The sequence below is a fragment of the Falco peregrinus genome, chromosome 8 (assembly GCF_023634155.1).
Source record: "Falco peregrinus isolate bFalPer1 chromosome 8, bFalPer1.pri, whole genome shotgun sequence".
Lineage (NCBI taxonomy): Eukaryota > Metazoa > Chordata > Aves > Falconiformes > Falconidae > Falco > Falco peregrinus.
In genome coordinates this window covers 11,795,707-11,811,130 of record NC_073728.1, presented here as the reverse complement: position 1 = coordinate 11,811,130, position 15,424 = coordinate 11,795,707, and the positions used below count along the sequence as shown (strand labels likewise).

Genomic DNA, 15,424 nt, shown 5'->3' with positions numbered 1-15,424 from the left:
GAGCTAATTTTCCGAGGCAATTCTCCAAGACATTGGTTAATAATTTACCCACAACCTATCTTCATATACCTGCTAAGCTTCTCCTCATGTCAGACTTATCCTGTGGCTAGACAAAGCAGAGCTATCTAGTCAGCACCATTTGACTGTCCTTGAATTTACTTTATTTACTCTTAAAAGTAGATTGTTGCTAATTTGTGCCCTTTTTTTTTTTTTTTATCTTGCAGAGACCAGTGGAAATTAATTTTGCTCAAATTGCCTGTGGAATATAAGAAGGGGCACAAGAAAATTACCACTGGTTGATTAGTCTTATATAATTGATTATCCTTGGAAACAAAGCTAGACTTAAATGTTCTGCAGTCATAAAACTCTACAGAATCAGCTTTACTTGAACAGTAATGTGATGCTGTAAAATTCCAAATCCATTCTGTATTTGGTCCATCCCACTCAGGCCATTGCTTTTACTGTTATTAGTACAAATCAGGTAATCTGTTGAAAAGCTCCAATGGGAGTACTTGAAATTTTATTTAAAAAAGGTGGTTCTTATTCATGTCAATTTATATGGGAAAATTTTCAAAAGGCAAAGTGATACAGTAGACCTAATGTTAAAAGTTGACTTGTGAACAGTTTCACAGGCATGGGCAGGCTTGTGAGAGAGTTGCTGCTGTGTTAAGTTTTGACAGTGACTATGGTAACTTGTGTTCTTTTCAGCTATGCATCACCTGCCTGATTCATTTCTCTCCATTTGTGATGTGTTTCTCTGTGGTGTGAATCCATCCTGTCCATTCTGTCACATCTTCATCTTTCTCTTGCTGCTGCTTCAGGTTTCTCTGATCCTCAGGTAAGCAATCGCAGGGAGCTTGTGCCCCATGATATTCAGAAAGTCCTCCTTTGTGCAGGAAGTCTTTTCAGTGATTTTTAATTTGGAACTCCAGCTCCTCCCCTTTAACACCCCCCCACCCCCCACCCCCACCCCCAATTCCTACATATCATCCTTTAGTTACAGTAGTTGACTGCTTCATTCATTTTTACAACGAATATTTTTACAAGATTCATATATGCTAAGAAATTTCTACTTTACCAGTGGTGAACTAAAACAGGAGACTAAGTCTGGGGCTTCATCTTTTCATTTATGTCTCCATGGTTAAGGTTTTACTCTGTGAAAATAAAAGAATGAAATCCTCTCCTATTGTGTTTCATATTGCATGTGAGCAACGTGTAATTTGTAATGGTTTTTCCAGGTGCTAGGTGATTAGTTTTGTTTCTGTTTGTCAGTAAGTGTCTGGCTTCAGATTTCTGCCTTCCTCATCAGAACATTGGGACAGCTTTAATGTTCTTATTCAAGAGAATTTCTAAAAGGTTTCTATTTTCTTCCAACACTGAAATAAAATATGAGCAAAAAGCTGCAACAGGATGTTGTGTCAGGAAGCAATTAATACACATTTTCTTGTTAATCTATAAAAAACATGTCTCTCTCTTTTTTTTTTTTTTTTTTTTTTTTTTTTTTTGACAGTCCCCTAAAAGGCTTGACTTTTTTCAGTCCTGTTAGCAGTACTTTCTGGCTATAATTTTAGCTGCAATACAGAATTTCTTAAATCAATTCCCAAACTTTTGGAATATTGGTCCAAAATTTCTTGCTTTCTCCTTTTGATTAAAGCACTCTTAGAAGCACTATTTAATAACGTTCTATAGACCATCCCCATGGTCTCAGGACCTGTCTGTTATTTATGGACCACAGATGAGGAACCTCCCCTTATAGGTAGATGCTGATCTGTTTAAATTATCTCATTAAAGCTGTCAGCATCTAAATATGTGGAATACACATGTTTCTGTCCTGTGAAATCCCTGTTAGGGAATCTTTCAAAGCCAACTTGAAAATTGTGGGCATTGTTTTATTCTTAGTTTTACAACCTGCTGGCCACACGGGGTTTTGCTTGTGAAAACTGCAGGAAAAGAGGGTGGAAGTTAAATGGAAATGAGGAGAACCATTTGCTTTTAGTCGCTTTCCATTCTGTAAAGATGTTATTTTTGCGGAGTTGTAGACTGCTGGGAAGAAAGCTTGTTCCTGAGTCTAAGTTATACCCGTTAGGAAACAAATTGCAGTGTCCATTTTTGAACGTACTTGAGAGTTTCAGAAGCATTCTTTATTGGTCTAACATGGATCCTGTTGGGTGATTTAATACAATCAATATAATTTTGCTGAGGGCAGGAGGATTTTCCTCTGGAAAATAGTCAATCACTTCAAAACTCAGCTGCCTGATGTTGTTTCAGTGCTAAATTGTCTGATGCTTGCTAAGGCCATTGAAGTTAGGCCAGCACAATTTTGTTGACTTATGCCAGTAATGGACATCTCTCCTCATATCTGCTTGTTATAAGTGCAAAATAGCACTCTTGCTAGTTTCAGCAAGCCTCCATTCATGCTTCCACCCCGAAGGTGTGCAAGCAGAACTTAACATGACAAATGCCAGGATTCATGTGGCCGTGCTGCCGTTTGCACTTGCAATATTTACAGCCCTACTAGCAAAGGTGAAAAGAAAACTTGATGCATTCCTCCAGTTAGTGTCAGATGCATGCTTCTGCTTTTTGGAAGTCATGTGGTTTCTGAAAGAAAGCATTACAGGGGGCAGTGATACAAGGTTGTTTATAGGATTATAATGTGGCTCTTTCTGCCCGTCTAGTGGCTGGACTAAGTGTAACTGTTCAGTACTTATGAGCCTTGGTTTTATTAGCTCAAGAGGATGAGACTTACGTCAGAGATCCTGTTTTCAGTTTTTGATGGAGAGATTGCTCAGTCTGTGCAACTCCATGGCAAGCTTGCAAACCAATTGATTGAAACACAAAGTCCTCTAATGTTCAGGGAGTTTTTCCAATGTGTTTGTATTTAAGGTGCTTTTTTGCAATCATTGCAGGAAGCTCCTGTAGTGGCAAGAGCAGCCCTGTTCCTCGAGTGTGCACGCTTTGTTCACCGCTGTAATCGTGGCAACTGGCCTGAATGGATGAAGGGCCACCATGTGAACATTACTAAGAAAGGCCTGTCCCGCGGACGTTCTCCTATTGTGGGCAACAAAAGGAACCAGAAGCTGCAGTGGAATGCAGCTAAGCTTTTCTACCAGTGGGGAGATGTAAGTGTTTGTTTCTCTTCTACTTACATTAAAAAATATAGCCAAATGTGAAGATAATTGGATCCTATACAGAATTTCAGTTCCAGTAAAATGGGGACTCATAAGCCTCCCTTCCAACTTGACTTTGCAGCCTGCCAGAATTAGTTCTTCTCCTAATAGGAATAGACTTTGTTAGGACACAACAGTGTGCCCTTCCCTCCCCTCCACTCCCCCTGCTTTGTTGCCTCTGAGGATCCACTTGGTCCGCTCTGCCATTTCCAGCACTTGTCATATGTGAATGCCTAAGGAACAGTAAAAGCAGGGTGTGTGATACTACTTGCTTTTTTCTAGCTTTGAAATATTTTTAGCCTAGGGCTTCTTGAGCTGGATGTGCTACCGTATATTTAGTAATAGATTTCTCTTTGACATACTTACTCAGTCTCTCTTTGCACCCACATAAACTGTTAGCGCTCATCATTCTTTGGCAAGGAATTCTACAGGGCTACTACATGTCATCTAAGGAACTTTCTCTGTTTGCTTTGAGCTTGGCTTCTTCAAGTTTTATTTGATTACATGAACCAGGCAACTGCGCTGTTTGGCCCTGTCAGTGCTACTTGCAATTCCTTTGGAAACCCACCAGGGTATACCTGCTGAAGGCCTGACACTTATTGCAAGTAATTTCACACAATTCAAAAAAGTGGGAGAAGTTTCTTTGACCTCTATGGTGCCTGTTACATATGTCTGTCTGGAAGCAAGCTTTATGCCTCTGACCTCTTCTCACAAACCCAGAGATTTTTACAGTGAGCGTGATTAAAAAAAAAAAAAAAAAAAATGAGAAAAAGAGACAAAAAATCCAAGGCTTAGGGGAATTCGAAAAACATGTATTCTGCAGTCTTGGAGTACTTACATAAGCCATGCCAAAAAAGCCTTGCTGACCTGTATTCTCTTAGGTTAAGCCAATGCATGCTTCTCAGTGGAGCACACTGTAGGGAACCTTGAGCTGGTGCTGACCATGTCAGTACATTCCCACTGCAAAACGCAGCCCAGAGGGAGAACCTAGCTAGCGTCTGAGCACCCAGGCTAACATGCTTTGTCTCTTGGCAGCTCTTCTTCCATCTCTAAAGCTAACTCAGGGAATGCTACCAGGGCACCATACTCTCTTGTTACGTATCAAACACAAGTGACTATCTTAATAACAGCACTAATACCAAAGTTCCTTGGAAAAGTACATAGTGTGAAAGTATTTGCTTTCTGTGAGGTCATCACCTTAGCCTAGCTCCTTTGAGAACTCTTTCTCAGTGGAGAACATAGGATTACATAGTCCTTGTATTTTTGCATGTGTTGCTGACAGTCAAGACTATCTCTGTTTGTGGATTCCATGCTTCTAGACATTCCTTTTTTTCAGAGTCTGAGAAAAATCGGAGCAAGCACGTCAGGAACTGGTAAAGCCAGTTAGATTCCACCTTAGCTGCCATTTTTAGAGACTGAAATAGCCTGAGCTGGAAAAATTCCAGGAAGGTTTTCTTTTTAAAACGTTAAAAGTACAACTTCATGATGCAAGGTCACAAGAAAGGACCCAGGGAAATGTGATGGCAGGCAACTTGGTGTAATTCTTTTCCCCTTAACTTTAATGGCATCGTAAGACTTACCTGGATGCATTCTGCCTGCTAGGAATAGCATATGTTTGCTGGCTGCTTAGGAATGTCCCAGAAGGGAAAAGCCTTACTTTTACTTTTACTGTAAGGGAGGAGAAGAATTGGAAAGTAGTCTTTACAGTGCACATTTCTTCTCTTTTTACTGCAAGGTGTCCTGCCCCTCATTAATATTTGTGTTTCTTCTCACTGGAGTCTAGGACAGTACAGTTACCCACAGCATCACTAGCCCCCAATCAAGCTCATGCTTCAGGATTGGTCTGCACCAAACACTGCTGAGGTGCAATTCCTTTATGTCCTTTATGCTGAATAATGGGCAAGGCTGGTCCTCTGGCACTGCTTCTCCTCCCAGAAGCTGATTCAAATTAAGCTGGCTGCGAGTATAAGTGGCAGCCACCAGCCAAGCCCGTAGGGCTGGAACCCTGCAAGCTGTGCTCCTCAGGTGGCTGCTTTTGTTGGCTCTGACCAGATTCCAACCAGATAGGCTGAACTATAAGGAGAAACAGCTCTCTGTTGCTGTAGTACAGGCACCTGCTGTAGAACATGCTGGCATTTCTGTGTGTTAACCTGCCCATTTCACCGTGGGTAGTATCAGCATGAAGGGCGGTATGACTGCACTCATATAGCTCCTAAGCAGTTCCAGTGCCAAGAAGACGGGCTACCTCACCCAGCCCATCTCTGCCTTCATGCTGCCAGATCCTAGTCAGCACTACAGCACACCATCCTTGCTGCTTAGTGGCAGCAGAGCTGCTGCTGTGGAAGGAAGATTCTTGGACAAAGAGAAAAGACTATATTAATCTCTGAATGCACTGAGGCCTTGTTCTTTTTTCTTTTTTTTTTTTTTTTCTTTTCCTTGCAGTAAATAAGGCTGGAAATTTGTGCTCATTAGGGATTCTTCCTTGTCTATCAGTGCTCATTAATTGTGATATAGAATGCTATTGTCAAAGTTTAGTGAGATCAAGAATAAATGTAAAACATTTTTTTCCCCACACAACTCCTTTAATTCAGCCTCCCTAATACTCATTGGAGAATAACAGTGGTAAACCCTTTCTACCTGAGGTAAGGTTTGGACTGCTCCTAATAGTGATAAAGCCTACTGAATCAACCAACCTCACTTGTTATGCTCCTTTCTGAAACAACACAATCTTAAATCTATTCTAATTAGGTTAGTCTGTCACTGCCTTTGGCTGCTACTGTTAAGATGCATTTTCTTTTTAAGTGTGGCATGCTCTCTGTTTGCTAGGAAAACCAAGCATAATTCATGCAGATAATACTTCAGGAATTCAGTGCTCATTAGGTAGGAAGCTGTGGGATTATGTATGATTGCTTTAATATTAGGGTGGACAACACAGTGTAAATAATATGTGATAAAGTACTACTTTGTGGAGAGGCATGCAGTACATTTCTTCCTTTAAAAGCCTGAAACATGAAAAAATTGAGGGAAATGTGGAGTTTATTTAGCAATGTGCAAGCTCACAGACAGCTGAGATTAGCAACTATTTGCATCAGCTTGCAAACCACAACAATATCACCTTATTTTCTTTGTGTAGCAAGAGTCTACCCTCTTCATAGTTGCTGGATTTCAAAAGGACTACTTAGTAGCAAGGAAGAGCAGCTGTAATAAGTGCCTGTTTATGTATTTCTGCGTCACTTCAGCCGAGACAGCAAAACTATATAGTGCTGGCATGACTGTCAGTTCTGACTTTAGAAGATTCAGAAGTTCTTTTAGTATCTTCCTCTGAAACTATCCCAAAATCAAAAAAGCCAAAAGACAAGTACTGATAAAAATTCTGTAATTAAACACGTATCCTCCCTTACAGATTTCACAGAACAAAGTTTTACATACTATGTTCTCTTCACCTACCTGCAGTAAAGAAAGTTAAGGAAATCCTTAATAGCTCTGAAATGTTTTAGGAGGAATGCATTCTTCTTGCTAACACACCCTTATCTGTAGCTTTACTGATAGCACCATGAGGGTGGTTTACATGCTGATAATGATGCTGGCAGACAGCCACAAATAAACCATCAGTGCCTTTCTGGAAAATGTAACAGTATTCAGTGGAAATCTGTCTGTGTTCTTTACATGGATTCCCTCTACATCATTGCCCATGCATGCTCCCAGCTTTTATAAGTATATTCTTAGTTCACTTTTTGGAAAGTGCATCTCCTTTAAAGATAGAAGCAGGCTTTCCCATGGGCATTCAGCAGTTTTGTGGAGGAAACAGGGGCTGTTATTGGATTCCTAAGTCACAGGATAGTTTCTTAAACAGAAGGCATACACTCTGAGTGGAAAGGCTTAGCAAAAGTGTGGAACACACATATCAAGGGGAGAAAAAAAAGTGGAAGAAATGCATGCAAAATAATGGCGTAATCTCCTCCTCCCTATCATGTAGGTTGGGTGTTTGTGTTGTTATCTAACCAAATCTGCAAAAAATTTCACCCTGAAAATTGACACTGTTTGCAAATTTTGGATTAAAAAATGGGGAAATAAATTATGGTCTTCATAGTAATTAATCTTCTATCATCTCTTTCTCTACTTTACTGTACTTCACAGATGAAAAGCCAGGACATTCTGTTCTGGCTGGAACATCTCCACAGCCTGCATGGGCCAAGCCCTTGACCACCAGTGAGTTGGCCTGAAATTCTCACCTCCTTGTGCTTTCTCTTCCTACCTGTCTGCAGGCAATCGGCGTCCGCCTCAACGAGCTGTGCCATGCTGAGAGTGAGAGCCCTGCCAACCTGCTGGGCCTCATTTATGATGAGGAGACCAAGAGGCGCCTGAGAAAGGAGGATGAGGAAGAAGACTTTTTAGATGACAGTAAGGAGACTCCCTTTACTACAAGAACCCCCGCTTGTAAGAACCTCTGTTTTAGGAGCACTTAATTTTTCTTCTCTTTTCATCCTCTTGCCACCCAGCTGTATTTCCCAGTCCCTCACCTTCACCCCAGCTTTCTCCCCTGTTCTTTCCGTGCCTAGATGTACAACATGACAGATGGGTAGCAGCACTGAGAAACTGAAGGAAAAGGGCAGGAAACCGGACAGTGAGTTGCAGTTCCTGTATAAATCATAGAATCATTTAGGTTGGAAAAGACCTTTGAGATCATTAAGTCCAACCGTTAACCCAGGACTGCAAAGTCCATCACTAAACCATGTCCCCAAGCACTGCATCTACACATTTTTTTTAAACACCTCCAGAGTTTGTGATTCCACCACCTCCCTGGGCAGCCTGTTCCAAAGCTTGACCACCATTTCAGTGAAGAAATTTTTCCTAATATCCAATCTAAACCTCCCCTGATATAACTTCAAGCCCTTTCCTCTCGTCCTGTCAATTGTTATGTGGGAGAAGAGACCAACCCCCACCTGCCTACAACCTCATTTCAGGTAGTTGTAGAGAGTGATAAGGTCCCCCCTGAATCCTTTTTCTCCAGACTAAACACCTGCAGTTCCCTCGGCCACTCCTCATCTGACTTGTGCTCCAGACACTTCCCCAGCTCCATTGCCCATCTCTGGACACACTTTAGCACCTCAACGTCCCTCTTGTAGTGAGGAGCCCAAAACTGAACATGGTATTTGAGGTGCGGCCTCACCAGTGCCAACCAGGTACAGAGGGACAATCGCTTCCCTGGTCCTGCTGGCCACACTGTTTCTTGTACAAGCCAGGATGCTGTTGGCCTTCTTGGTCACCTGGGCACACTGCTGGCCAATGTTCAGCCAGACATCAACCAGCGCCCTCAGGTCATTTTCCACCAGGCAGCTTTCCAGCTGCTCTTCCCCAAGCCTGCAGCGCTGCGTGAGGTTATTGTGACCCAAGTGCAGGACCCAGCACTGAGCTTTCTTGAACCTTGTACAACTGGCCTTGGCCCATGGGTCCAGATCCCTCTGCAGAGCCTGCCTGCCCTCCAGCAGATCAACACTCCCCCACAACTTGGTGTCATCTGCAAACTCACTGAGGGTGCACTCAATCCCCTCATCCAGATCACTGATAAAGATACTAAACAGAACTGGGCCCTATACTGAGCCCTGGGGAGCACCACTTGTGACCGGCTTGCCCACTGGCTTTAACTCCATTCACCACCACTCTCTGGGCTCAGCCATTCAGCCAGGTTTTTACCCAGAAAACAGTACACCTGTCCAAGCCATAAGCAACTTGTTTCTCCAGGAGAATGCCATGGGAGATGGTATCAAAGGCTTTACTGAACTCTAGGTAGACAAAATCCACAGCCTATCCTGCATCCACTAGGTGGGTCACCTTGTCATAGAAGGAGATCAGGTTTGTCAAGCAGGACCTGCCTTTCATAAACCCATGCTGGCTGGGCTTTATGCCCTGGTTGTCCTGCATGTGCTACATGATGGTGCTCAGGATGGTCTGCTCCATAACCTTCACCAGCACCAAGGTCAGGGTGTCAGCCCTGTAGTTCTCCAGATCCTCCTTCCAGCCCTTCTTGTAGATGGGCATCACATTGGCTAATGTCCAGTCTTCTGGGACCTCTCCAGTTTGCCAGAACTGTTATAAATGATGGAGAGCGGCTTGGTGAGCTCCTCTGCCAGCTCTCTCGGTAACCTCAGGTGGATCCTATCCCGACCCATAGACTTGTGTGTGTCCAAGTGGAGCAGCAGGTAACTGACCATTTCCTCCTGGACTGTGGGGGCTTCATTCTGCCCCTCATGCTTATCTTCCAGTTCAAGGGGCTGAGTACCCTGAGGGTAACTGGTCTTGCTGTTAAACACTGAGGCAAAGAAAGCATTAAGAACCTCAGCCTTTGTCACTATGTTTCCCATACCCACATCCAATAAAGGATGCAGATTATCCTTGGCCCTCATTTTTTTCTAATGGATTTGTAAAAACATTCTTTGTTATCTTTTATGGCAGTGACCAGCCTGAGCTCTAGCTGGGCTTTCGCCTTTCTGATCTTTGCCCTGCATAACCTCGTGACATCCTTACAGTCCTCCAGAGGTGCCTGACCCTTCTTCCAAAGGTGGTAAACTCCTTCTTTCCCCGAGTTCCAGCCAAAGCTCTCTGTTTGGTCAGACCAGTCTTCTCCCCTGCTGGCTTGTCTTTCGGCACACAGGGACAGCTCGCTCCTGTGCCTTTAAGATTTCCTTCCTGAAGAACGTCCAGCTTTCCTGGACCACTTGGCCCTTCAGAGCTATCTCCCGTGGGGCTCTGCCAACCAGGCTCTTATACAGGCCAAAGTCAGCACTCCGGAAGCGCAAGGCAGCGGTTCTGCTGAGCACCCTCCTTAACTTCTCCAAGAATTGAAACCTTTCTCATCTCATGATCACTATGCCCAAGATGTCCTCCGACCACCACATCACCCACCAGTCCTTCCCCGTCTGCAAACGGCAGGTCCCGCAGGGCATCTCCCCAGGCTGGCTCCCTGCCCAGCTGTGTCAGGGAGTATCTTCCACACACTCCAGGAACCTCCCCAGGCTGTTTCCTCTCTGTTGTGTTGTATTTCCAGTGGACATCTGGTAGATTGAAGTCCCCCACAAGTACAAGGGCTAGCAAATATATGTATGTATACTGGCAACTGCAATTATAAGCAGGGTAAAAATTTATTTCTTGAGTCGAATTTCTGTCACCCAAGTGCCAAAAGTGCTTCAGACTCCCATTCTTCCCAGTTATTTCTGCCAGAACATTTGTATAAGATTAGCTGCTTTTCTGTTTCTTAACATTGAAGAGTCATCTCCTTACCTGATGTGAATTGGCACAGCTCTACCAGAGGCTTTTAAATCTTGACTTCAGTATATTTGCCTGATTCTCAGACAGAAATACAGTACAGTGGTATAAAAAGTATCATTAAAAATCTGTGTAACAAGATGAGTAAAACACACACAGTTGTGCCTGTGTGCATGTATGGGTGGGAGGGGTGACAGATCACTGATTCTGAAAGTCTAGATAGGCATGCAAATTATAAAAAACACTGTGAATTAAAACAAATTAAGTCAAGCACATACTGTTGTAGATGTAGGTGAAGGTGGTATCAAAGTTTATGTCCTCTCCAGATGTCATTTGTATATATGTGTGTGCTGTAATGTACAGGTTCCTGTGTACATGTACTGTTGTTCACCATTGATGTAGTGTGCTAGCACTGTTTTATCTTCTGGTTTCTTTTTCTGTGGTTCTGGGTTTGTTCTTACTGCATACAGGCCCACTTTGGAGTAGAGAGGAGTAACTGGGAGCAGTGGAATGGCACTTGTGGGAAACAATCTCAAGAGAAGGTATTGGCCCTAAGCTAGACCTTCATATGTGCCACTGTAGTGTGCTAGTGCTAGCTACGTGAATGTGGGTGGCTGTTCTGGGTATTTTATTTGCCCTCTAGGAGATATATCTAAAGCAGGAGGTGGGTGCACCCGAAATTTCCCCTTTTCTGCACCATGAATGAACAACTGCATTTCCATGACTGAGTGACAGAATAGACTTTCTTGTCCCTGTTCAGCCACAGATACTAGGCACTCAAGGGGGTGTGGAACTGCTTTTTTAAAGGGTTGCCTAAAAGAAGTAAACAGAGAGAACAGGTTGTGGTCTAGCAAGCCATTTAAAAGCTTAAGTACTCTCCTGAAAGCCAGGGTCTGAAAATAACTGATTTGCATTCCTGATGAAGGCAGAGACTTTCCAAAAGCTGCCCTGTGTGCTGTTGGGAGTAGACTGAGAAGAATAAAATATGCAGTTGGATATTCCGTTACACTGTACGTCTCATCTGTATCTGATAGTTCAGATTATTTTAGTCCCTACAAAGTCCATACATAATTCATTACTGGTAATGCATACAGAGGAATTAGCAAGCATCACAGAGTTAATGTGGTTTTAACTGATCCATGCAGTGTCCTCTCACTTGTTTGGTTCAGACTGTTTCTTTGCCAAAAGTAATTAGATCATACATGGGGGAAAGCAAGTGAAAACACAAATATCTCTGAAATGTATGTAGATGGTAATATCAGGCATTATTAAAAAATGGGTGTGGTCAGTTGATTTTACAACTAATTTTATTTTTATTATTTTTTTTCCCTGTCCATTATCCTAAACATTATTTTTCAAATTGATCAAGCACTGAAGAAACCTTTATACTTCTCAAGCTTTGAATGGCATTAGATGGGTTACAAAGTATAAGGCTTTTGAAGCTGATTGTTTAGATGCAGTTGAGACAAAACTCCAAGTATTTTGATAATCCTGCTTCCCTTTCCCAGTTTTGTTTTATGTTAAGCATTTGAATGGATAATTTGATTAAGCACTTTGAATTTTTTTTCCTTGATTATCTCTAAATAGCACTTGGATTCGCTGCACAAATAAAGAAGCCTGACTTCAAAGGAGGCTGTCTTTTCCAGTTATCAGGGTAGTAATTAATAACAGGCACAGTACCTCTTTGCTGGCTAGTCATAATTCCACGTGTTTTGAGAAATTTTCCTATATTTGAAAGTGACTCTTTTCTAGAACTGCATATTTGGCTGAATGCAAAACTGTAAACAGGAAGAAGGGTGTCTACCTGTTAACTTGTTTAAGTTTTAAAAGAGGTGTATATAAAATGCTGTAAGATCATGTTAGTTTAGTAGGTACCTCACCGTAATACACTATAATATATACTATAGTACACTACAGTGTTACTTCACTACAACAAAATATAATACATGCTATAGTACACTACAGTGTGTTAGTACTGTTGCATATGCTGGTAAATACATGGATTCATACTTGTTTGACTGTTACTTTTAGTGTAGGAATAGTAGCATAGAGAGAAGTCTGGGTTCTCCTTGTTTTTAGTGCAGCTTGCATTGTGCACCATATGTGAAAATGTCAATCACCTCTTGGTTCCGGATTCTGTGTAATCCCCTTGCTCACCATAGAAATATTTTTTTCCCAGGCACTGTGAACCCTACCAAATGTTGTTGTCCTTTTGCACTGAAAATGGCGGCCTGTCAGCTTCTCCTGGAGATAACCACTTTTCTCCGAGAGACCTTTCCCTACATGCCCAGGCCACGTACTGAGCCTCTTGTGGTAAGTGGACAACACACTGTGGAGAAGGAGCCATGGCCACCAAAGTCATTGGGCTCTGAGCCTGTCTGAGGAGAGGCAGGGTGGGGCAGTGACTCAAGTGGATCTCTGACGGGGAGAAAGGAGCCCTTGTCTGGTGAATGGAAGATGGGCAGGGCGCTCAAATGGGTTGATTAAGAAGGTAAGACTGTGGAAGCACATGCACTGGAAGTTCAAGAAAGTTTCAGAATAGAGAAGAGGGTAGCAGATGGATTGAGAAACTAGTGTGGGGGACCTGAGAGGGGTGGGAGATGGACTGCAGGAGGTGACAGCTCATGTGCTACCTAGCTGATTAGGAGGGCCAGTTGACAGAGAACTGAACAAGGCAGATAGAAGACAGGAAAAGGATGGTTTACAGAGAATTTGCTGGAGCTTAAAACTTGCAGATTTTTCGTTTGAGTTAAACAACAGAATTGAAGGGACTTGGGGGGAGAAAGAAAAGAGACAAAAGAAGTGAGGAAAGAAAGTCTCTGTGTGACTGAGAGGCACAGACAAATCCTGACATGAATAGTAAGCTAAATGACTGATAGGTGACAACTAATTTTGTGAATAGCAGAGCCCATGAAACCTGATTTCCAGTGGTTCACTCTTGTGTGGATTTTCTTATGACTAATGTGGTTTAATGCTGCCTTCAGTCTGTTGTTTCACAAAATACACAGGCACTCAGTTATCTTTTGTCAAATTGGGTTGAAGGTGACCATCAGCTCTTTAGAGGTGGTGAGAATGGCATGAGACAAGAACTGAGTGGCAAACATGCAGTTTCATCTTATAAGCCTGATTTCATTAGGAAATCAGGATAAAAATTATGAAGAAAGAATGAGAAGTTAAATTTCCAAGTGAACACGAAGGCTTTAGCCCTGCTATTCCAGTTTTTGTTAATGACACTTAGATCATATTTTGCTGATGACAGTTGTGCTTGACAGGCTGATTTGGCTGAGCATTACTGTAATTAAGTTATGAAATTTATTTCAAAGGCTTTAGATGACCTATGATGAAGTGACTCAGCCCCCAGGTATGCAAGAAGGCCAATTTTAAAAAACAGGGATAAATTCAGCAGAAATCTTCCTAAACACTTTCTTGATATTTTTACCATGTAATAAATGACTGCGTCCAAAAGCAGGATAATACCAGGGTTTAGAATTCATTTCAGTTAAGTAGTTAGGCTTGGAACTAAGAATATGCTGGGTAATGAAGGTCAACAGAATTTGTGCTTTTGTGCCAGACAGAGATGTAACTGATTAATAGCTTTCCAGACTTGTTTATGGGATAGAAGGAGGAGGAATTATTCTGTGATGCGTAGGCAGAAGAAACATTAAGGTCACATTATGCAAGAGCCTATTAGAGAAAACGGCCATTGAGTGCTGCTTTTAACTTTGTATGGAGAAAAAAACCCAAAAAACCCCCAAAAACCAAAAACATGGAAGTTTTCAATTCTAGAGATACTACAGACCATTATTTTAGGCACCCAACTTTTCATATCCCAGGTTTTGTTATTGAGGAAAATAAAATATTTCCCTTATGGCAATCAACTCTTAGCTTTTCTGACAATCACTTATAATTTTCCCTGGAGATGCAAAGCTGACTGCAAATGGTTTGGGAACTTCAGCTGGTGTTAGATAGGCTAGTTAACCCATTTCAGCACAGCTCAGTCTAGAACATATGTTTGAGAAGACCATTTTTTATTTATGTATTTATTTTCAAACCCACTCTTAGAGTAGCAGGCTTTGTCACTACCCAAGTAACTCACAGTAACTTCTATGGGAGTTTTGTGTGCAAATTCCAGTATAAGATCTCCTGAGCCTACAGAATTTTATCTGGAATTTTTGGATAAATTCAGTGATATTATCATTCACATTCATCAACCATTTATCCACAGCAAGGAACTTTGTGTCATCTTAGATTTTAGCTCGTTCCATCTTGGGTGGGGAGATCTCAAAGCTGATGATATCCCCAGTCAAAAAGCACAACTGGTGTTCTAAAAGAGCCCGGCATTTTAACTGTGTTTGCCAGCGTGGGAGTTCGCAGTCATTCTTTCTCTTTTTTTAGCTGTGGTTAGAGAAAGTGGATGATAATCCATAGCTTGTGGGATTTTAGGACTTCTGCTTTTTTGGCCCAAGCTGGTAGCCAGTAGATTGCACAAATGATGCCATTTCTGTTAAAAGGAGAAAATGAGGGTGCAAAGTAGTTTCTCTCTGGTGCAATGGTGTTTGTTTTCTAGAATTTAAGTGCAGTCAATGCTTTTAATACTCCCTGTTTTCCTCTGTGTCCCTTCAGCCTGATCTGCACACATAAAGCTTTCTGTGGGCCATGCTGTCACGGCTGTCACACTGCAGCTAGCTTTCTCTCAGCTTCTCTGCCTCTGATGAGTACAGTAGCAATGCATTCCCTAACCAACGACAAGGAGCCTTTTGGAGCAGAGACCTAACCATCCTCCCCACATCTTGGGCAACAGTCACCTTTTATTGCCACCTATCCATTAGGGACCATTTATGTGATTTATGTGTTTTCCCTCTTGTGAACTTGCAGACAGGGTGCCAATTCACTCAGCACTGTTCACCAGGCCCGTGTGTTAACACCTGTTAATTCTTCCATCCTGATAGCATGGCTCAGTGCGCTGCAAGCTCAAAGAATAGCTGGATTAGAAA

The 15,424-nt window shown here is 42.2% G+C and overlaps 1 protein-coding gene across 1 annotated transcript in view; it reads left to right on the top strand.

The window, feature by feature from the left end:
* UNC80 (unc-80 homolog, NALCN channel complex subunit) overlaps positions 1-15,424 on the top strand; it is a 129,877-nt gene that overhangs the window by 48,520 nt on the left and 65,933 nt on the right. The window contains exons 23-25 of the mRNA XM_055811761.1: positions 2,907-3,119; positions 7,433-7,568; positions 12,610-12,743. Of these exons, the coding sequence (XP_055667736.1) occupies positions 2,907-3,119; positions 7,433-7,568; positions 12,610-12,743 (483 nt within the window). The remainder of the gene's footprint in view (positions 1-2,906; positions 3,120-7,432; positions 7,569-12,609; positions 12,744-15,424) is intronic.